At 35.8% G+C, this 24,740-nt stretch overlaps 1 protein-coding gene across 3 annotated transcripts; it reads right to left on the bottom strand.

Moving 5' to 3' along the window:
• Positions 1-24,063, bottom strand: CDC37L1 (cell division cycle 37 like 1, HSP90 cochaperone). 3 transcript variants are annotated; one of them, XM_082471071.1, is made up of 7 exons: positions 23,771-24,063; positions 18,191-18,472; positions 15,425-15,518; positions 8,679-8,794; positions 8,189-8,311; positions 4,267-4,431; positions 1-597 (listed from the first exon to the last, which is right to left on the bottom strand). In XM_082471071.1, the coding sequence occupies exons 1-7, from the start codon at positions 23,900-23,902 to the stop codon at positions 496-498; spliced, it is 1,014 nt and encodes a 337-aa protein (XP_082327197.1). In that variant the 5' UTR covers positions 23,903-24,063; the 3' UTR covers positions 1-495. The 3 variants fall into 3 exon arrangements, with proteins under 3 accessions (XP_082327197.1, XP_082327198.1, XP_082327196.1); XM_082471072.1 differs by lacking the exon at positions 4,267-4,431; XM_082471070.1 differs by lacking the exon at positions 1-597 and having other exon boundaries at positions 604-4,431.
• Between the last annotated feature and the right edge of the window lie 677 nt (positions 24,064-24,740).

Here is a 24,740-nt window from a genome sequence, read left to right as displayed (position 1 = left end):
TACTGATTTATTGCTTTTAATATGATGAAACACCAGATTTGACAGCTAAATTAGCAATAGGATACAAGTACATTTTTATCTTTAATCATTTTTGTAGAGTAGGACATGTACATATCCATATAAAAAGACTGTAGCAGATGCCTCCTAGAATCAACCAGTTCTTGTAAACATTGCATTTGTGCAGATTTTCATACTTTGATTCCAAAATTGAGAACAATAAGATTAAAGGCAAATTTAGTAGCTAAAACAACCAAAAAAAAGTCCAGTTTGACTTCTTGCAACATATGGTACCACTCCTCTCTTCCGAAAAAAAAAACAAAAAAACCTAGCAGCACATAAAAGAAATTTTACAAAACGTTTCAGTACTCTTTGTATTCCCTCCCATCAAAAACCGAACAAAAATAAAGTGCAGCACCCATAAAAGTGTCAAGAAAATAGCCAAGTTCTTCCTTTCTTGTAGCAAAATAGCACTTGGCTTCAGCAGTCTTAACCAAATTATACAGTGTCCATCATTTTGGGTTCATCATCATCTTTATGTACCACTGAGTTTAAACTGCAGAGAGCTGTATTGATAGAATACTGAAGATAATCTGGATTCTGAAAAGAAAAAAGAATGAATGAATGATAATGTTTTATGCCAGTATACGCAGCTGCATATTCAGTTTTGCATTCTCTATTTCTCTGCAGTATAGCAGAACAGGAAAAAAGATGGACTTTGAAGTCAGACTTGGGTTGAAACCCAAGAATGTAAAGAAAGAAAAAAATTAAATAGATTATTACCACTTAATCCAAAGAGATGTGATAAAGAGAGAATGATGTATGTGAAAAATAGAAATGTAATAAACACTACCTTTTTCCTGTTTAACAAAACTATAATTTTAATTATTTAATCATATAAGACTATATCTTCTGTATGATTATATGTACATAGCTATTGATAATTTAAAAGATAAACATGGCTTTAAGCCAGCAATGTATTATATGTATTATGAAGATTACTAATTATAACAGTAAATACTAAAATTATAAAAATACTTGAATAAGGAAAAAATCTATTTACTAAGTAAATATTATAGCTATCTTCAGAGTCTATTTTGGTTTCTCAAAGGTTAAAACAAACCCAAGTGAGAAACTGTTAATCTTTTGAAAGGTACTTAGACTCGTATTTAAAAAGTTGAAAACAAAAGAACAGTTTAATTTAGGTTTTGTTTATTTTTTAAACAGAAGAACTCAAAAATATTCTACTTTGTTCATTTCTAAAACTAGGAACAGAAAACCTTATTCAATAAATGCAAAAATAAACCCATTATTATTAAAGCATCATGAATAGAGACATAAGCCCTTAGGACCTAGGACTTTAGGAAATTCTTCCCCAAGAATTCAGTTTTGTCTACTCAGTTGTTCTGAATATCTACTCGTACTTAGAGTTTTATTATGTATCACCTACTTTCATCTATTTTATTTAATAAACATCAATGAGGAAAATAGTCCACACAGGGCATAAATATCTTAAACCTCCCCATACCAAAGGGAGGCAGGGTTTTCAAAAGGTCTCCTTAATAAAGTACAATACTTTGTGATTCTTTTATTGTAAAAGTCAAAAAGTAAGCCAGAATTTAGTTGGATTATTCTCAATCAGGTTTTTATGAAGGAAGTGGCACAAATAACTGACTGAGGTCTGGAACACTAAAATAACTTTGGACCTCAGTGCTAACCCTGCCTCTTCCACTTAGTATAATGCCATCCTCAAAGAGAAAATAATTCATCAAAATTTAATAACATTAAACGCTAGTATACAGGATAAGCCTAAGGTAACTGTTACTTATATCTCTGTCCAAGAGGCCTTGGTTTAGTTCTCTCAAAGCTAAGGATAATGGTATTTGGCTTATTTCACGAGACTGTTGTCAATTAAAAAAAGATTAAAAGCTAAAGTGTTATCCAAATTTAAGTTTTATAAAAAATTATTAATAATCTTGTTACATTATCCCATTCTCCAAAGAAACAGAGTGCTAAGATCTTTTCTGACCATCCAGGCCCAATTCCAAAGCCCTTCAGAACAGAGCTTACAATTACTCTCTATTAAGACTAGGCTCCAGATTTTCATGGAGAATTTTGAGTATTAGAACTGGCTAAAGAGATTCTCTAGAATTCATCTACCCACCTCCTTAAGAACTGAAGACATCATCACGAGGAGACTTAAAAAAACAAAAAGCAATCCATATACCTAACCTAATGTACACTTAAATTCCACTGATTACCCTATATTCTCATCTAGTAACATACTCAACACATTTCTTGTCCCAGAGACCAGTTCTTCCCAAGAGCACACAACTGAGTGTCTTGTCCTATTTCTAGCATATGATTCAACAATAGTCTGTGATGTAGGTCAGTGGTCCCCAACCTTTTTGGCACCAGGGACAGGTTTTGTGAAAGACAATTTTTCCACTGGCCCGGGGTTGGGGGGATGGTTCAGGCGGTAATACAAGCAACAGGGAGCGGCAGATGAAGATTCGCTTGCCCGCCACTCACCTCCTGCTGTGCGGCCCGGTTCCTAACAGGCCACAGACCGGTACCGGTCAATGGCCCGGGAGTTGAGGACCCCTGATGTAGGAGAATGAATGAGCAATGGAGTAGAACAGAAATCCAGGATTAGCATATTAGCTCCATCACTTACTGTATTGACTTCAGGTAAATTACTTAACCTCCAGGAGTTTCAGTTTATTCACCCATAAAATGAATGAAAATGTGTCACAGGGTTTTTGAGAAGATTAAATGAGATACCATGTAAAAGTGTTTTGCAATTTATAAACTGATATAATAAAAATGGGATGTTATTGTTATGGTAAGCTCTTCTTCCAAATCTCCTCTCAGTTGACAACTTAGTCCCTCAGGTTGTCTCTCATCTTATCCTATCTATCATCTTATCCTTCTCTCAAGTAACAGTGCTTCTATGGATCTAGCTGAAATCTTATCTTTTCCCTCTTACGTTTAGAATCAACAACATCCTTCAAAAGTCTTTTTTCCTCTGCATTCATTATGTAACACCTTAGTTTTAGGAGGTTTATATGTTGAACTTACAGAGACTTAGTCATAAAATTCCTTTGGAAAGACTGCATCCCTATGGGCTATTTCTCACAGAACTGAATAGAAAATTATCATTTTATTTAAACAGCATTAAGAGGTAAGTGTAGGACAAACTGAGAAGGAATATTGCTTACATGTCTAACTAAGGGTTAACATTACTAATTATTTAAAAATCAGACCTTAATTATTTCTATCCTTGAAAGTAATATTTTTGGCTGAGTTGAATATGATCAATTGCTTTCCTTAAATTGTCCCTTTGGCCTACAATACATATAACCAGAATAGTGAAATTATAGATACATAAGGTCAAGATATTGAAAATCTCAATTTCTACCACTCTGAGATTTACAAATAAATACAGGGCTCTCCTCACATTGCCTTTTGAGTGAGACTTCCCTTCACTGTGTAGGCAACAGGCTAAACTGGCTAAAGCTGTTCCTGAAATCTTAGGGCCTGAAAATGAGAAAATGAGAGGTGACTGGTTCAATTTAAATGCTACTAGAACCAAAATGGGCAGTAACTTTTAATAACTTAAAATTGTAATCCTAAGTAGAATCAGGCAGACCAGTGGTCCAACCTCCTCTTTGACATAAATTCTTTCACACTAGTGACATGGTTTTATCTTATTCTAATAGCAGATTTCCAAGGGGCTCAAAGAGTTGGCCAATATTACCATAAAGAACAGCTTAGCATAAGTTACGTTAATTTGTAGTAAAATGTTACATCTGGTAGGCAACACCAACATTCAAAAAGATAATACTACTAAACTCATGCAACAGATCACCGTGGTTGCTACTTGGACATATGCTTTGAAGCTAATTCATCTCAATAAATTCTTAACAGTATAGTTCTACTTAGAATGAGATGTTCCTCAGGAGCCATCTTGAGAAGTTTATGATTGAGATGATCAATAGGTAACACTTGCCCTTAAGAATGCTTAGGTGGTCCTCATCCCTTCTGTATTTAAAGGAGTGGAATTTGGTATCTCTCTAAATACCTAAGAGATGAACAAGATTTAATGCCAAAACATGGCATGAGATGAAACTCAGAGTTATCTTTTGAGGCAAGAATATTTAAAATGACCACACATATATAATGTATAAGAAGAAAGAGAAGTCCAAAAGAACAAAAATTATGTGAACTAATACATTTATAAAATAAATATTTACTTTTCCAACTTACCTGTGGTAAGGATTCTAATAAACCTATAGATCCAACACCAGAATGGGGAACATTATTCTGAACTGTCATAGGTTGGAAACTTGGTGATTGAGAATAAAATCTTACTCTTGACTTGAAAGCTTCAAGTTCATTTTTGAATGCTTCAAAATAACCTTCTTCCTCTGCCTAGAAAACACAAAAAATAAAGACTGTGTTTTTCAAGACTTCCAGACCACACAGTAAACTCTAGCAAGCATATATTAGGCCTGAAGTCGAAGAAGTAAAGATGAAGTGAATAATTTAAATGTAGAAACCACCAAGATCTCTGTCAGATTTCTAAAAACTGCCTGTTTTATATGACTATTAACGATTGGTTTGTTCCATTTACCTCTGCTTCAGCAAAATAAAACAAACTAATAAGAAACAACCCCTCTTTACACATACACACTAATAAAATGAAAGAAGGTAGGATTCCTCTGTATTTCTCTTGATTTATCTATATTCTTGACAGGATCCAAAAGAGTCCTTATTTAACCTCTCACGTTCTCCTCTCCTCTTCCCACTGCCAAGCAACAGCCAAGGGATATTCTTTAAACCTTCTAATTCTCTACCAATTAATGAGGGAACACTATTACCTGTTATTAGTAATTCTCTGACCCTAAAATCCCTATTTGTGAAAGCCACGAAAACCAATTAAACTCAACATTCAACTTCGTTATGAAAATATCTTAGTGTTTTAGTTAAGGAAGTACCTTCTTTTCAAGATTATGGAAAGAAAAAAGTATGATGAGTTATGTTGAGGGAAGGGAATTCTCTCCCAAGATGTATATAATATAAGCAAAATTCTTAATGCAAAACATCCTTTTGGCAGTAGCCTCCAATTATAAACGTTTCCTTTGCAGATTAAAAAATGACACAGAGCACATCCTACACAATAGATCATAGAATTTAAGTTCAAGTGGTGGAAGAGATTTTGTCGAAGTCTCATTCTTGAATATCAATGGGCCCATTCCTCTGCAGTGCGGTTTTTTTCTTTAATGTAGTTTACGTTGTATAACTGGATTAAAACCTATGGATTAGTTACTAGCATCAATACCTATATAAATAATGCAGACAATGTTCTGTGCTGCCATTCTATCTTTTTAAGAATTTAGGAATCATTTCCTTAATTATATTATAGCATTTCACTTTAGTCAATATACGGTACTCGTGTAGACACATGCAATGTTAGCCTTCATATCCAAAAGTAATCCTTCTGAAATGGTTATGTAGCAAACCGTTAAAGGAATCAAGTGACACAACTGCTGACCTTACTTCATGCCTAAGGCCTAGGGATTTAGATCTAGAGAGACTTGATTGATTTTTGTTTTATTAAGCAACCTATGGGTCACTTGCTCAGTTTCTCTATGCTAATTTCCTCATTTGTAAAAAAGAAATAAAAATCCTTATAAAATGTTATGAGGATTTAATGAGTTAATCCATGTAAAGTGCCTAGAATAATGCCTGGCACAAAGCAAGCACCTCATGAAAGTTATTCCTTAATTTTAAAAAAATTATTAAGAACACAGTGTTAAGATCTAAGACTGCAGAGCTGTTCAGTTCTATTTTGTCAAAGAATACATATAGTTTGACTATGTTCCATTATCTTACTAAGCACTAGTTCAAACATATCCACTAATGTAAGATGAAAAAGAAAGTATGATTTTTTTTTTTAATGCCTATGTGTCAAGTGAAAATTTAGAGTAGTCATCAGAAGCCTAACTAAAATACCAACTCAATCGTTTACTCATTAACGGCTTCCCTGGTGGTGTAGTGGTTAAGAATCTAACAGCCAATGCAGGGGACACGGGTTCGAGCCCTGGTCTGGGAAGATCCCACATGCCGTGGAGCAACTAAGCCCGGCTGCCACAACTACTGAGCCTGCGCTCTAGAGCCCGCGAGCCACAACTACTGAGCCTGTGTGCTGCAACTACTGAAGCCTGTGCACCTAGAGCCTGTGCTCTGCAACAAGAGAAGCCACCGCAATGAGAAGCCCATGCACCGCAACGAAGAGTAGCCCCCGCTCACTGCGACTAGAGAAAGCCCGCGCGCAGCGATGAAGACCCAACGCAGCCAAAAATAAATAAATAAATAAATAAGTTTATTTTTTTAAAAAATTGTTTACTCATTAAAACTACTGTTCTGGGAAATTTTAACAGTAGAAGTAGAAGGTAGAAATACTGCCACACTAATTTTTTTTTATTTTAAAAATACAATGTTTTTCTCTATTTACAAAAGGAAATATGTTCACTGTAGTATATGAAAAAGAAAATGGAAATCACTTATAATTCTACCACCCAAGTATAATCAAAATTAAACTTTTGGTATATTTCCTTCTAACTTCTAACTGTGTATGCTGAAATGTATCATATATGCAAAAAAGAGCATGTAAAATATTTATGTACAATTTATTGGGCAAAAATCCCACTATGTACCCACAAAAATTAGGAAATAGATCATTACTAGTATCTTAGAGATGAGTTTCAAAGAGCATTTCATCTCTCTCTGAGGTTACCATTATTGTAACTTGTCCTAATCACTCCTTTGCCTCTTCAGTTTTACTGCTTAAAATTTATGTATCCGTCAACAATATATTTAGTTCTGCTTGTTTTTGAACTTTATAAGACATATAAAATTTTAAAAATGATACCAGATATATCATTCTGAGACTTGTTTTTTTTGCTTTCTTGTCATTTATCCATGCCAATGCTGATTAGTATATTACCAAATGAATATACCACAATTTATTCATTCTACTGTTAACAGACATTTGGGTTGTTCCCAGACTTTTTGCTATTATGAACAATTCTATTAAGCACATACATGAGTGTCTCTAGGGCAGCAGTTCTCAAACTTTATAGTCGCAGGACTCCCTCATACTCTTGAAAATTATTGAGGAACCTAAAGAGTTCCTGTTTACGTGGGCTATATCTATCAATACTTATGTGTTAGAAATTAAAACAGGAATTAAATATTAACTGAAATATAATAACAAACTCATTACATGTTAACATTTATAACATTTTTTTTAAAAAAACTATATTTCCAAAACAAACAATTTAGTGAGAAGTCTGGCTTAACAGAAGATAGCTGTATTCACACATCTGCTTCTGTATCAATCTATGCTGTACACTGATGAGAGAATGAGAGTGAAAATGGCAAATAACATCTTAGTATTATTATGAAAATAGTTTTGACTCAGGACTAATGGAAAGGGTCTTGAAAACCCTCAAGTGTCCCTGGACCACATGCTGAGACGTTTTTCTCTAGGGTATATACCTAGGAGAATTTCTGGCTGTAAGCACTTGTCTTATTCAACTTTACAAGGAAATTTTACAAAGTGGTTATACCAATTTATACTCCTACAGTCAGTGCATATGAATTCTTATTGCTCTACTTCTTGTACAACTTTTAAATTATAGTAATAATTTAAATTAGTAAATTTAGTGAGTGTGAAATGTGATTTAATCTTTCTAGACATACCTATTTTTCTTTAATATAGTTGACATCATCCTGTATATGTAAACATGTATCACTTCTTTTGACTTTATAGCAAAGCATTTTCTCAGATTAAAAATTTTTCATAAATATAATTTTGATGGCTGTATAATATTCTGTATACTACAGGTTTTTTTTTAAACCATTCCTCTAATTTTCCTGAATACATACATTCATGTGAATGGCTCTCAATTTCACATACATGCTGTATAGTATAGCTTCTTATATAGTTCCTTTAAATCTATATTAGCATGAAAACAGCAATATAATTTTTCTTTTCCTTATAAAACCTACAGAATTTAGCCTGTGGCATCCTGGTTGGATGGCTTCCATTGATGTGTATGGACAAAAGAGGTCTCAGCTAAAACCTAACCTTCCCATTTAACAATACCAAATAGCTACTTACTTTGGCTTTCTGGAAAAATAAGCGAAAACATCCTCTTGGATCCACATTACAGTTTTTGGCCATTTCCATAATAAACTGCATTACAACTGCTTGATGTGCTATTTGTTCCATCAGAGCCCCTTTCTGAAAGTAATAGATTAAAATTATAAGAAATATATTTAATATTGTGATTACTATTTGGATTTTTAAAATATGATTTTCAAATAGGTTAAAAAAGAAAAAGGTTTATAGTATCAATACATGGGAACAAGAGAGGTGAGGGGGCAGGGAGGCAGGGAAAGCACATTGGAAACAAGTTTCCCTATGCTAACTGAAATAACTAAAAAAAATTCCAACAGTAAGCTCAAGTAGATGTGAAAACAAAACAAAACAAAATTATAATTTCATTTAATGACCTTCCTACTTTCATTTAAAGTAATGGAAAAAACAAAACAAAAAAGTAAATCAGAATTCCACTAAGGTTCCCAGAAATTCAAGTTTCACATGATACCTGTTCAGCTTCTAGATGAAAACACCATAAAATAAGATATTTAGCAGTTTCTTCACATACAAGGTATGGATGGTCAGACAAAAATCTCTGACTGTCATCCCATCGACTTAACATACCTGTAAAAAAAGAATTAAACCATGAATGTCAAATACTTTCCTCTTGTAAGCAAAGAAATGGTATTTTAAAATGATTCTCTTTAAAGACAACTCACATTACTATAGCAGTATGTTATGGTAAAAGAGCAAATGAAGAGCGATAATAAAGCAATACCCAGCATATAGGGAATAGCTTTCAAAATTCATAGCAAACTTTATTTCAAATAATGTCAGGCTAAAGTAGGGTGATTGGTTTAAAGCCGTAAGTTCTACATCTGGGGAATGCCCGAAGTCCCAGGCAAATAGAGACTGCTGGTCATTCTAGGCTAAAGTAAGTACAGATAATTTCAGGAGATTCAATATTATTTATTCAGAGAATACAAATTTTTCTGTTAGATGCATAAGAAAGCAAAACCTCAAGAAACTACACTGAGCAAACAAAGACTTAATAAAAGATTCAGAAAAACTACATTTCTTCTAATTTATTAAAATATGTCTAAGATGATATGGTAAAATGTCAACAGCATGGGAAACCAATCCAGTAAGTGTTATAATAGTAAATATACTTTAACCATTTTAGTCATGTTAACCATTTAGTCATGATGACTGTTTATACATAGAAAACAAAATCTTTTTAAAATTAGTTAAGCATATTTGAAAATAGCTGCCATTTTGCTTCAAAATACCAAACCAGTCCAAATACTACTAAAGGTGTACTGTCATCTTTACCCAAATTAGTTAAGAAATTTGGTCAAAAAGTTGTTACCACCCAAGTAATTAACAGAACCAGCAAAGTGTTGAGCTTTATTTAGACTCATCCAACCAAGAAAGTTATTGAGTCATCATGGTAATTTTATAAGGCTATCTCAATAGTTTGGCAATAAATCTTTCCTCTAGACACAAAATGAACTTCTGAAGTTCCACATCAGAACACAAGTAAAAACAAAACTGAGGACAAATGTCTTACTGAGAAATACACAGCAACACATGGAAATTAATTAAAAATAATGAGTTTTTCCTCATTTAAAAAATTGGAAAAAAGCATTTTAGCATTTTTCATAAAGAGTTTTACAAGCTTTATAGAGTTATTTCCCCAACACTTTGGATACAGTGACTAGGTCATTTTAAATTCTGAGAAACAATGATTATTTAAGTTACTTTAAACTACTTCTCAAATTATATAGTTAAAGAATCTAATTAATAATTTCTGTGGGTCAGATCTAAAGAAAGCATAATCCTATTTCTTATACCTGAAGCCATAAAATAAATCCTATAAAGCAATTTTGCCTTAGCTTTGTTACACTTCTGAAGAGGGAATATTTTCAACTCTATCAACCATTCAGAGAGATCACTGCTTCTCCATGGGCAGCATTGTGACTTACTCAGGCACCAAATTCCTATCCATTCTGGTTTCTTTTGCAGGAAAGATAATATACGAAAGGGTTAGTGACACTTTTAGGGGCCATGAAGAAGGGTGTCACTAAACGTTAAAGGTTTTAAACTATCTACTTAATAACTGAGACAAAATTAACACTTGAGGATGACCATAGCTTTTCTTTACCTGAAAAATAATTGTCAATACTTGATTTCAAAAATGCATACTAAATTATTATGAAATTGAGAAGTTATGTTACAGGTAGTCCATTAAGACCTCTGTGGGAAGAGTGTGGAATTTTATGAACAAAATATATCAAGAGAATCAATGGCTTAGTGGAACAGAACATACCTGAAAGTACACATATTACTTTGGAATTTATAAAGAAACTTAAAATCAAATGGAGAGTAACACAATCTAGCATGATGACTCTAGGACTAAACTGCCTAGGTTCAAGTATTGGCCTTACCACACACCTTGGGCAAGTTCTTTATACCTCTATGCCTACATTTCCCCATGTGTAAAAGAGGGCTAAAAATAGCATCTAACTCATAGGATTTTTGTGAGGACTAAAGGAGTTAATACATATAAAGTACTTAAAACAGTACCCGACAGAAAGTAAACACTTGATAAATACTAGGTATTATTAACACAATATGAACAATTCATTCATTCATCCATCAAATATTAAGCTAATCTTTTGGTTAAGGATAATCTAGTCATTTAAACTAGCCAATCAACTTCTCTGAATGCTTGAAAAACCTTACTTTGACAAATTAAAATATTTTAATTATGTATCTTCGCCCATATATTTTTTTCTGGTGAACATCTAAATCCCAATCCACCCTTTAGCTCTCAATATTCCACCTGATTCCTAAAATGGTCCCCAAATACACATCATTATTTATTTCCCTTTCCTTTTTACATTATACTGATAGAATGATAGATTTCAATCCTTTGAATTATACTAAGTATTTTAATTTCTCAATGTACCAAAAACCTCCAAACTAGGTTGTGAATTTCTTAATGAATGATATATGACCTATTTTTCAATATATCCTGAGCTCCAGATCTCCTGTATTCCCAATCACCTACCACCAGACAGCTATTTCTACCTACATGCCTGCACATAAACTCATCTTATTGAAACCAAACCCATTCTTCTCTCCCTGCCCATCTACATTGCTTCCTAGGTTCCATGTAACCCAATCAGGCATTTCAGAGATTTTTCTGACATTTCCATTCCTCCCACATCAAACTTATCACTAAGTCCTGTGGTTATGCTATTGCAATCTGTTAATATGGTGAATCACATTAATGAGTCTTCTAATGTTAAGCCATCCTTGAATTCTTAGGATAAACCCTTTAAAAATATTTCTTTTTCAGATTATAAAAATAAAGTATATTCATTGTGAAGAATTTGAAAAATCCAGAAAGTAAAACCACCTGCAATGCTTACAAGAGATAATCAATGTTAACATTCTGATGTATTTCCCTCTGGCTTATTTTTTAATGACTTTTAGAGAAACAAAATTAGAATCATATCATACATATTAATTTCCTACTCATTTCACTTCACATTCTGTTCTAAGAGTACTTTTATTAAATGTTTTTCAAAAATAGGATACTGATGTGTTTTTGAAAAGCAATATATAAGTGATTACATTGAAGAGACTGAATATCCACCTACAGCACAACTGATTCTAACATAGTATCTATGCAAATATTTACAGCTTTTAACAAAATCTCCAGTGGCAACATCCTACACAGATTCAAAAAAATGCTGAATCACAGCTAACTTTGGTTGGACGTGAACAGATGATGTGCCATGAAAAACTGTGTTAGATCATCAAAAATCAGCTCTGATCATCATAAAGACAGTGATGTCAAAGATGCATATGACTTTGAAGAAAACTGTTCTGTGAAGTTTAAAAGAAAACAGACTTTATTTCTAAATTGGTATTTTATATTTATAAAACATGAATTAACTAAACTAATAAGTAAACATAAATATAGGGGAAAAAATCAATACTTCACAATATTCCATGACATGGTTGTACCATTAATCATTAGATGGTAAATTCCATCTAATTACAAGGGGTAATAAAAGCAATATAAGAAAGACAGTCAAAAAATATAAAAAAATACCATAAGGGAAAGTTAGGAGGAAGTCTGAAGAATATAAGTACGCATGAGACCACAAAGAAATACGGTGTCAAGCCTTTGCAGCCCTTCACAACCTCCCATGTTCTAGGCAGAGTCTTCCACGAGTCTGGAATGCAAACCAAGTTTGGAAAGCCTCCAGCTAGAAGCTCTAATCACAGCTGCTATTCCAAATGTGTTTACTTCAAAGGATTGTATCAATGTAGTCATTATTCTGACAAATGCCTTTTTTTCCTTTATTACAAGCCCACAACTCCAGAAACATTTGCTTCCACCCAGGTGGGACAATATTAAACTTTCACTGTCTTGCCTCAGGTCTCTCCGTCAACTCTGTGCCATAATTTAGTCCCCAGAGACTTTGACTATCTCATCATCCCACATGACTGCAAACTGGTCTACTGCACTCTGATGGAACTTGGTGAGCAAGAAGGAGCAGGTATCCCATTTGTCTCGGTACAATACAAACAAACATGCCAGAAAGTGGGAAATAAAAACACAGGAAAATTTTGGGAGCCTACTACCTTAGTAACATTTCTGGGGATCCAATGGGCTGCGGCAAGTAGGATATCTTGTCCAAAGTGAAAAGTCAAGTGTATTTCCACTAAGAAACAGGCACAATGTGAATCTGGGAATGGCTATCAGGTCTGGTTGGCTTTGAAGACAGTAAGGCACTGGTTAGCATTACAGGATAAGACACGGAAGCCCACTCATGCAACGGCAAAACTGTTTATTAGTCACATATTTCCCCACCATCTGATTGTTTGTACAATATTTTATAAACTAAGGAGTCATGGTGGTAGATTTAAGATTATCCAGAGATTCAACAGCATGGGATCTCTTCATCAAGGGTATTCCAGGTTAGCCACTGAATACCTAATTTACCAGTAGCAGAAACCAGTGCTGAAACCTCAATATTGGAGAGGCCAGCCAACCATCAAGCTGGAAGGACCAGCCAACCATCAAGTAATAGGTTGATAATCTTGGTCCCGTTTCATTTTGGAGGGACCAGTGGTTCCTCACTTGAACAAGACCATTTGAGATCTGGTATTGCCCTCCCTCTTTGCCATGCTTCTACCAGTAATGCATCTGTGGTCTTACTAAATGAGATGTTCCCCATACCACATTATTTCTTGACCCCAAAACTCAATTTACAGCAAAAGAAATGAAGACAACAGGCTCATGAAATTCACTGGTCTTATGAACATTACTACACAGAAGCAGTAGGTTTTATAGAATAGTGAAATGTTTTATTGAAGACCCACATAATTATAGTGCCAGGTGGGTTACTACACCTAGTGAGGTAGGGATATTTTCCCAAATAAAATTCCTTCTGACCACAGCACTCAGTTTATAGCAAAAGTGAGGGAACTATTTTACATGCACTAGGTTTCCCATGGTTCCAAAGCAACTAGCCTACAGAATGAGAGCTGTGTGAAAGCACCTTGAGGTATGCTATATGCTCTGAAAGAGTAATCAGTACATGGTACTCCTTTTCCTACAGAACATGCAGGCCTGGGAAGTAAGGACTGTAGGTGGGAGCTGCAACTCACATTATCACAACTAAGATTCATTCACAAAATTTTTGCTTTTTATTCTTATAATTCAGGGCTCCGCTTATTTAAAGATTTTAATATCTACCCAAGGGATGACTGTATATCCATTTTTTCTATTATAAGTAATACTGGAATGATAATATTTGCAAAAATAAACTTTGCTTACTTCTTCAGACGCTATTCTTGAATTAAACAGAATACATAACTTATTTCACTTTTTAAAAATAAAAAGTATGAGGGCTTCCCTGGTGGCGCAGTGGTTAAGAATCTGCCTGCCAATGCAGGGGACACAGGTTCAAGCCCTAGTCCAGGAAGATCCCACATGCCATGGAGCAACTAAGCCCGTGTGCCACAACTACTGAGCCTGTGCTCTAGAGCCCACGAGCCACAACTACTGAAGACCGTGCGCCTAGAGCCCATGCTCCTCAACAAGAGAAGCCACTGCAATGAGAAGCCCGCACACTGCAACGAAGAGTAGCCCCCGCTCGCCACAACTAGAGAAAGCCCGTGTGCAGCAACGAAGACCCAACATAGCCAAAAATAAATAAAATAAATAAATTTATTTAAAAATAAATAAATATATAAAAAATATGAGAAAAATTAATAAATTTTATGAATAAACTTTGTGAAATAATTCTATGAATAAACTGCAAAAAAAGGAAAAAAATCTAAAGTAGTATCCGTTGTACTGACATAAGGATGAATGAAATTCTAAACACTTTGGGAGAGAAACACCAATAGGAAAAAGGTCTCAAAATGTCATTTAAAAAGCTTATTAACATACTCCAAATAAAAACTATGTTTACTAAATTGACACATATATACTTCCCAGTAGCATTTTCACTCCAGCAGTATTGTCACTGCTTATAATTCTTAGAACATAGTATACTGTTTCCCGACTCTGCCTTTGGACATGCTGTTGCCTTGCCTCCCTTATCTACATGGAGAACTCTTAACACGTTCCTTACAACCTAACTCAGATGTTATCTCCTCTGGGAAGCCTTCACTTAAATCAACCCCCATCCCACTGCTTTTCCTCAATAAAGAAAACTATTTTTCAGTTCTTTGTATATGTATTTCTATTACTTATTATTTATTATAAATTATATTCTATTACTTATTATTTATCTGAATAACAGTTGAAGGATCTGCATAAATTGTATAGCGTCATATCCAAAACCTGAAAAAAAGAATGCTAATCTTACAACCATAAAATAATCAGATACAAAGGAAGCAAAGATGAAAAAAGACAAAAGCAAAGACTAGTTGGGAAATGGAAAGAGTCTAGGTAGTAAAGAAGACCATGTTTTAGAGGGTAGGATTATATAATAATAGATTGAATTTTGCTTCTCTTCACAATTCAGTTTACTCTGTCACTCTATTTTTTTACGACCAAAAAAAAGTCTAAAACAAGAGCTATACAACTGTGACAGAAGCAGCTATGCAACTGGAGTTTGTCACTTGTCTTCTTTTTGGTCCCCATTTTATAAATCCACCTTTTGTACACATATTTATGATACCAAACATTACAAAAGAAGGAAACTCAAGTAGTAGACTTACCAAAATGTCTGATTTTCTGCTCATGTTTCTGCATAAATGATTTTGATTTATCTTCATCTTCTGTTTCTTCTCTTTTATCTTGATTAATAAAACTCTAAGAAAAAAATTTTGAAGTTAAAATCAGATTTTATATTCTAATTGGATTTTCTTTCTCAGTTACTGAATGCCTAGCAATCGTTCTTATAGACACTATAAAAAGGTGATGTAGTAAACTCATATCATTAAATTCATCTGGAAAACTCTATTAAAAATTAAAATTTTCTTGTAATGAAGTTTCATTAGTCTTATTTAAAGTGATATATATGTAGAAAATTATACAATTATTTTAGAAATCAACACAAAAAATCAAATGAATTAACCTTTCTGTAAAACTGAATTTCCCTGTCAAAGGCAGGTATAGAAAGATCCTTTACATGCGTAATTTATGTTTTGCATTATTCATTTCCATTAAATATTTGTAACTCTACTGTAATCTTTGGATTTCTTGCTGGAAACAAACTCAGAAATTCAAAGCATATAGAGTATATTTACAACAAAATTTTTGGTAAGACATAAACCTAAAACAGACCGTTGCTGTAAACTTTTCTTAGGAGAGGCTAAACAGTTTGATTCTGAAATCAAGTACAAATTTCTATTAAGGAAGTGCTTCTTTTCAGTTAAATAAGTCATAAAACAGACGAAGATGAAGTTTTTATCTGGCCAGAAAAACTGGCAGAACAATTTCTCAGAACATCATGTGATCACGTTTAAACCTTGAGATCATCACTGCCAAAAATGAAAATTGAAAACTAGCTCTCTGCCAGTTTACAATCAGGAAACACACAAGTTTATATATTTCAAAATAAAAGCATTTTTTTCCTTTATATATTCTCCATCTAGACCAGCACTGTCCAATAGAAATACAATCCAAGCCACAAATGTAATTTAAAGTTTCCTATCAGCCACATTAAAAAGCAAAAGAAACAGATGAAATTAATAACATATCTATTTAACCCAACATATCTAACATATTATCATTTCAACATGTAAGCAACACAAAAAAATTATTAATGGAATATTTTACTTTTTTTGGTACTAAGCCATCGGAATCTGGCATGTATTTTACACTTACAGCACATCTCAATTCGGACTAGCCACATTTCAAGTGCTCAATAGCACACGTGGCTAGTGGCTATCAAGTTGGACAGCGCAGATCTAGACCAGTCCTCTCAAGTCTCAAGCTCCCAGACAAAATCAATGTACGATTTTGAGCAAATGACTGGAACATAAAGATAGTCCTAATTAATTTGTGGTATAAATGTAGGCTATGTTAGATCCAACTTTAAAAAAAAAAAATTAAAAGGAGACAAAAATATTTTCTTTGTGACCACTGTGTTAACAGAAGAGACATTAACTTTATAAACAAAGAAACATTGTTTTGACAATTCCCTCTGGAATAAAAAAATTATTTTAAATAGTTTTGGGGTATAAATGCAAACCAGAAATAAAGTAATACTTAAGATGATACATCCCTTAGAACAATATATACAGAGATAGCGAATCATTCAGTTAAAGAATTATTCTCTTGAGGGGAAAGAAAAATATATAAATATAAATTAGTACAATCACAGAAAAAGTCTAGAAAGATATGACTCATTGTTAACAGTGGGCATCTCTGGGAAATGGAAATGAAGGAAGCCTTTCAATTCTACTTTACAGGTTTATGTTTTTGTTTTTTACAAGAAGCATGTTGTACTCTTACAATTTATCTCCATTAAAGAAAGAAGTACTGATAGGGCTAGTGGTACTAGACATTTACCTGTGTGTATTACTTATTGCTGTAGCAGGACTAGACCTAGTCCAGGGGAAGGAAATTAAAGGTGCTTGGGGGGGAGTGTTGAGAGTGGATGCCAGAGTAGAAACAAGTAGTGTTACACACTACGTCTAGAGAATAATGACGGTTAAAGATAAACTGAATGCAGACTTAGACAAGAATGAGCAGTCCATACCTGAGTCTTGAGAGTTAAGTTTAGTACAAATAGAAAGAGTACTACTTTAGACATTAGATGAAAATGACTTTATTTCATTGCCCACTTCTTTTTCAGATACAAAAGTCAAAGAATAAGGCCTATGTATGTAATCCAGTGAGAAATAGAAGACTGCTCTTAATAAACTACTAACTTGGCATAAGTATTTTACTACTCCTTTCAGCAATAATGCTTGTAACACTAAGACCAGATTACTATCTGAGGTTTACTAAACACATACTGGTAAATAACAGTGAGAGACTTTGTTTTATTTGATAAAACCAGTAACTATACATTAGTGTTACAAAATTGAAAGCAAGCTGATAAGCATAGCAACATCAGAAAGCACTGGTAACATCTGAGCTTTACCACATACCAGGCCCCATGCTATCTGCTTTTAAGATGTTACCTTATTTAGTTTTCATACCCACTCTTTATAGTTGATGAAACTGAGCCTTAGAGAAGTGACTTGCCCAAGGTCACAAAGCCAGCCTGTGACAAAGTTGAGATTTGCGGCAGTCTGACTCCAGAACCCATGCTTATATTCAGTGTGCTATGCTGTAGCCATATAACTGGATTAAGGACTACCCACATTAGACACTACTGGGGATAACACATTTCTGTAACAATCACTTTTCCTAAACTGTCAACATTGAATACTGTTTACAGGATTCTGTTGCTTTGTTAAGATATGCACAACTGGTTTGTACAAACACTTCAGTCTTTCCTTCTTTCATTATGGTCCAATAAAAGAGAGTACCTTATTAAAAACATCCTTGCTAATGGCATCCATGTTCCACATACACATTCTCTCTCTTTGTACCAGAGCCTCTTCTTTCTGCCGCCATTCTTCTTCCCGTTGCCTCAGTTCTGATACTGCTGTTTGTGCTTTGGCATGTTCCTGATCCAAGGACTCAGAGTTATGCAGTGCTAAGCTACCAAGTTTCTGCTGAGCTTCAGCGAGATTCCATTTGCACGCCACAGAGCTCTTCACAAACTCTTTCTGCTTTTGGCAAGCCATTTCGATTCCATGGCTATACATCTGGATTAAAAAACAAAACAAAACAGTATTTTTAAGAAATGAAGAAGGCAACAGAACAGGTATGTTTATGTAGCACAGTTCAAATTTCTATTAGTCAAGGATTTCTGTACAATGTTTTTGGTACAGAGGTATCCAGCCTTCTGTGTTTGCAGTTAAGAGTTTTATATTATAGACCTTGTTTCATCAACTAGACTCTAAGCTTCTTTGTTAATTTGTGCCTCTCCCCTGACAACTAACAGCAACAAAAAGCCTGGCAACTAGCACAGTGTCCTGCATACAGTGGCGCCTCAACAAACATTTGATTTATAGTCTTCATAATCCTGAAACAGAATAATGAACAAAAGCTTAAATCTAGTTCATCATCTTATCACTCAACATGCTGAAAAGCAGACCTTTATAGAGTTTTGCTTTGCAAGTTCTTCACTCAAAGAACCTTTTATTTAGAAGTAATCACTTCTTGGTTTCTATTTTCTTTCTGTATTATCCCAATCCTTGGTAATCTGAGTTGTTATTATTGGAAATTTCTATTTAAAACTGACTACATCAGATAGATAACCTTTAACTTAATCCTAATCAAAACAGACAAAGTTGTTTAAAAAAAAAAAAGTCACTGGTCCACCCTGGTGACTCTGGACTCTGTTTTTTTTTAAAACATCTTTACTGGAGTATAATTGCTTTACAATGGTGTGTTAGTTTCTGCTGTATAACAAAGTGAATCAGTTATACATATACATATGTCCCCATGTCTCTTCCCACTTGCATCTCCCTCCCTCCCACCCCTCTAGGTGGTCACAAAGCACCAAGCTGATCTCCCTGAGCTATGCGGCTGCTTCCCACTAGTTATCTATTTTACGTTTGGTAGTGTATATATGTCCATGCCACTCTCTCACTTTGTCCCAGCTTACCCTTCCCCCTCCCTGTATCCTCAAGTCATTCTCTAGCAGGTCTGCGTCTTTATTCCCGCCTTGCCCCTAGGTTCTTCATGACTTTTTTTTTTAAGATTCCATATATATGAGTTAGCATACGGTATTTGTTTTTCTCTTTCTGACTTACTTCACTCTGTACGACAGATTCTAGGTCCATCCACCTCACTACAAATACCTCATTTTCATTTCTTTTTATGGCTGAGTAATATTCCATTGTATATATGTGCCACATCTTTTTTATCCATTCATCTGCTGATGGACACTTAGGTTGCTTCCATGTCCTGGCTATTGTAAATAGAGCTGCAATGAACATTTTGGTACATGACTCTTTTTGAATTATGGTTTTCTCAGGGTATACGCCCAGTAGTGGGATTGCTGGGTCGTATGGTAGTTCTATTTTTAGTGTTTTAAGGAACCTCCATACTGTTCTCCATAGTGGCTGTATCAATTTACATTCCCACCAACAGTGCAAGAGGGTTCCCTTTTCTCCACACCCTCCAGCATTTATTGTTTGTAGATTTTTTGATGATGGCCATTCTGACCGGTGTGAGATGATATCTCATTGTAGTTTTGATTTGCATTTCTCTAATGATTAATGATGTTGAGCATTCTTTCATGTGTTTGTTGGCAATCTGTATATCTTCTTTGGAGAAACGTCTATTTAGGTCTTCTGCCCATTTTTGGATTGGGTTGTTTGTTTTTTTGATATTGAGCTGCAGGAGCAGCTTGTAAATTTTGGAGATTAATCCTTTGTCAGCTGCTTCATTTGCAAATATTTTCTCCCATTCTGAGGGTTGTCTTTTTGTCTTGTTTGTGGTTTCCTTTGCTGTGCAAAAGCTTCTAAGTTTCATTAGGTGGTGACTCTGTTCTACTAAGAAGCAACAGTAATTAGTTTTAACATTTATTTTTTAAAAATTTTTAAATAAACTTATTTTATTTATTTATTTTTGGCTGCATTGGGTCTTCGTTGCTGTGTGCAGGCTTTCTCTAGTTGCGGCAAGCGGGGGCTACTCTTTGTTGCGGTGCGCGGGCTTCTCATTGCGGTGGCTTCTCTTATTGCAGAGCACGGGCTCTGGGCACACAGGCTTAGTTGCTCCGTGGCATGTGGGATCTTCCCGGACCAGGGATCGAACCTGTGTCCCCTGCACTGGCAGGTGGATTCTTAACCACTGTGCCACCAAGGAAGCCCACTTTTAACATTTATTGAACCACCACGTGTAAAGCATCGTGATAGATGTTTAATTCCTTATATTCCTCAGTTCTGTCAAACAAAAGCTAAAGGCACATTCTTTATGATTTCTTAGCCAAAATGTAGATCAATTTCAAACTAGGTATTCAGAATAATTTTACTCCAATCTATTCCCTTATCTGCATCACTATTCAAGCCCTTGTAATTTCACACTTTAATTATATAAATACAGCCTTTCTCATTTCAAGCCATTCTCTACTCTTCTAGACTTGGAGTGATTTCTCCAAGAAACAAATATGATAATTTTACTCATTCTTAGAGTCTTGGGATAAAGCGCAAACTGTGTGGCATGGCATGGTGCCTCATGATCTCACTTCCTATTATCTCTCTAGACTCAGTCCTAGTCACTCTTCTACTTGTTTGCTTATTCTTTACATCCCCTTCCCACCCCCCCACCCCATTCAATGTGGCAACTCCCCCATCCCTAAACCTCCTATCTCCATCCCAGATTCCAGCATCATGTCCCTTCCCTCTTACCCTGTCCCTCTCCACCCAAGTTATGCATATTTCTACAGTGGTGTTTTCACACAATACTGTGCTTATTTGTCTAGCTATCAGCTTCTTGAGGGGCTAGAATGCAATAAATCTTAGATGAATAAACGACTCTTGACTTCTTGGAACAGACTAGTGGTGGTAAGGAATTCTAAGGCAAGTAGCATGCAAGGCTCCTTTTTTAGCTAAGTCTTCAGGCAAACTTAGATTTCTATTGGAGAGAATGTGGACACTTGCTATTCAGATGTTTTACTTGTTTAGCAGGTTTGGAGCCCAGATACCACTTGGTCCTAACTAACCAAGTAAGGTATTTATTTTTACTTTTTGCTACCTTAGAATAGGGTTAAGAATAACTGCAGACTAGCTATGCTTAAGAAGGCACTAGGAAGAGGAGAAAAATGAAGCTATAAAATTTATTTTGTAAGAAAAGACAAGGAAATACTAAGAAAGGTAAGGACAAATGGAAATATCTTGCATTGTCAAATTATGCGGGAGCAAATTCTCAAATCACCTCTCAAATCAAACATAGAAATCTTATTTCTAAATCCTAAAAATGATTTATGTTTATATTCTTCTGCACAGACTACACAGACTATGTTTGGGCATTTGAGTAAACTATCCCACATGTATTGAAATGATTGATTATATTTTAATAAACAAAGATTTGAAAAAGGAACTGTTAGCATTAAGGTCTACTAATGTAACTTTACATAAAAAAAAATTCCCAAACAGGATCTCTAAGTTCCAAACTGCATTTAATTGGATCTCAGAACTATACATCACATATGACATTAATATAGCTAGGTTCCCTATATTTGGTAAAATTACACCAAGGCTGTTTTTATAAAGATTATAAAATGTTTATAAACTGAATTAAATATTTTATTCTTTCCAAATATTCCAAAAGAAAAACTTAAGTTCTAAAACTTAAATCCAGCAAGACAAGTAAGTAGGTTTGTTATAAACACATGAACTAACTTAGGATTAGAAATCATTTTGCAAATCTTAGTACCATTCAAAGTTAGTTTCAGCCAAATAAAATTTTACATTACATCACAGGATGGGCAGTACAGTAGGTGGGAAAAAACACTGTACTAGGTGTCAGAAGTGGATTCTAGTTTTAATTCTGCCACTGCCTAGCTACATGGCCTCAGGGAAATCACTTCTAATGTAGGATTTAAGCCTAATCATTTCTAAAATTCCTTTCAGCTAAATAAGCTTATAAGTTAATATACAGCTATTTTTAAAATTCAGTTTCTCTTAGGTTACTCTTTAGATTCAACCACAATGCAGTGAAATTCTTGAGACCTTTCCATCCTCTCTATACTCCTTCAAAACTGACAATGGCAGCTGCTGTTCATTCTTTTTCTATCTCTGTAACACATTCATTATGTGCGTATATAACACATTTTGTATATAAAGATGACACCAGTGATCCATAATTAGTGGGTGACTACCAACCTATCAACTCTCATTCTGTCCTCCTAAAAAAATGTCTTGTACTTTCCCAGTGACTGGCTGGCCGAAGTACAGTCTGTGGTTATGAAACAGCATTTTTCTCTGTGCAGCCAACCAACCCTGTGAGCTGGGCATAGGATCGATGACCCTACACTTATTGGAAACAATTTAAATCACTCATTTTCATTAACAGCTAGCAAGATGAGTCTAGAGAAAAACTGTTTTAATTCAGTTAAGCCCTGGGGGGCCCCATTTTGCAAGAAGCCTAGAAGGCAAATACCTATAATCCATTTCATTGAACATATTAGTGTTTAGTCCGTGATCCTGAAATATACTTCGAAAACACTCAGGTTAGGAGAAAAACCGGGACAAAGTGATATGAGTACCTAAGCACTCCCTAAGATAGGACCAAGAAAATCCTAAGTGGCAGCATATCACATTTGGATAAGTTTCAGAGGAAAGAAGGCTGGGCTGAAAACCACAAGCAGCGGCAGGAATCTGAGGAAGAAGTCTGAAGGAAAAGGCAAACGTGTGCCTATATATTTTTACTGAAGAATGGTGTGAAGCAAAACTAAAATCAGAAACGTAAGGGGAAAATGGTCACGCGAATGGGCGAGATTTACGCCAGCATCAATAGCAAGGTTTACAGAATTTGCTCAGATGTCAAAAATCAGTGAAATAAACTGGATCTGAAATCTTTATGTCAGGAGCTCAGTGAATTATTGAAATACAACCATTCACTATTCCCATCAACTGTGCACAAATATCAGTGCCTTCAAAAGAATAAAGTGCTCGGATAAGAGCAGGCACAAGAGGACAAAGGGCCAATGTTATAGAGTGAGCTGTCCCAAATCTGGGTGCCATCAGAAGAGGGGTGGAGGGGAGAAACTTCTTCCAAGAGTGAGGAATTAGCCAAGGTGAAAAGGTGTGCGTGGAGGTGAAGGTTGGGGCTATATGGCCAGCCCCTCTTCGAAGACCTCAGTAGATGCTACAAAGTGATGGGATGGCTTCAGGCTCCCGACGCCCGAGGTTGGGGGTCGGGAGTCGGGGGCGGGGGAAGGGGGAGATGGGGGCTCAGAACAGGGCACAGAAGAGGGTCGCAGAGACAGAGGGCTCTGGGGGCCTGGTGACGGCTCCTCCCCATCCCCCGGCAGAACACGGGCCCCTTCTCACCTGGGTGCCGCCTCCCGGCAGCTGCGGGTAGCGAGGAGAACCGGGGGACACGTCCAAGTCACTCTCTTCCTCAGCCTCACCTTCTGCCCGAGGGAGGCTCCAAGGTCCTGGCGGCGGCCACGGCTGCTCCATGTCCGGCTGCCCCCGGCCCTACGATCCCCACTGCCAACAGACTTGGCGTGAGCTGAACCTACTGCGCGGAGCCAGCCGCCCCAGCCGGCTGGGGCCGTTACCCAGAATCCCTCTGCCGGCCGCGACGGCGACGCACACCCCGCGCCAGCCTGTGCCGCGCCACCGGCGGACGGCGGAAAAAGACGTACTCCACTTGGTACGTCACTTCCGGGTTGGAAGGCGTGGCCGCGGCAGGTGCGTCACGGGGCCTGGGATGAGGGGGTGGGTCTGGAATGGTTTCATGTTTAAAACTTCTTTTTCTGAAGCCTTTCAGTGTTGCCAGTTTACCCTCAACGGCGCTGAGGGTCATGTAGTATTAAATGCTTGTTGTCTGGAGTTTCCTACGCAGTAAACGGTGGGTCCTAGGGGCCGGGAGGTGTTCGGACCAAGTGTTGTCCTCCACTTTGCGTATTGTTTAAAAACTGCAACTCATTTCTGTACTCGTTACTGATATGTAAACCAGTTTCTGAAGCGGGGGTGAGGGCGGAGGCAGTTGAAGTGGAGAGAAATTTTAAAAACAGAGCCAGCTTTCCTCTCGTTCTGAGTTACAAGCAACGAGGATTATGCGAAACTTGGCTGGGAAGAGGAGTATGCCAAAGATAAAGTACTGGAAGGAGCAGGACTTTAAAAAATACAGTACCATATATACAATGGAATATTACTCGGCCATAAAAAGGAACGAAATTGGGTCATTTGTTGAGACGTGGATGGATCTAGAGACTGTCATACAGAGTGAAGTAAGTCAGAAAGAGAAAAACAAATATCGTATATTAACGCATATATGTGGAACCTAGAACAA

Source organism: Balaenoptera physalus (assembly GCF_965194825.1).
Source record: "Balaenoptera physalus genome assembly, chromosome: 7".
Taxonomy (NCBI): domain Eukaryota; kingdom Metazoa; phylum Chordata; class Mammalia; order Artiodactyla; family Balaenopteridae; genus Balaenoptera; species Balaenoptera physalus.
This window is presented reverse-complemented; position numbering and strand designations above follow the sequence as displayed.

What these genes read in the sequence shown, in the direction of transcription:
- CDC37L1 (XM_082471070.1), bottom strand. Translation starts at nt 23,902, where the DNA reads ATGGAGCAGCCGTGGCCGCCGCCAGGACCTTGGAGCCTCCCTCGGGCA. An exon ending in TGCCGGGAGGCGGCACCCAG is followed by an intron (nt 18,473 to 23,770) that starts GTGAGAAGGGGC and finishes TTTTTAATCCAG; the next exon opens with ATGTATAGCCATGGAATCGA. An exon ending in GCAAGGATGTTTTTAATAAG is followed by an intron (nt 15,519 to 18,190) that starts GTACTCTCTTTT and finishes TTTTTTTCTTAG; the next exon opens with AGTTTTATTAATCAAGATAA.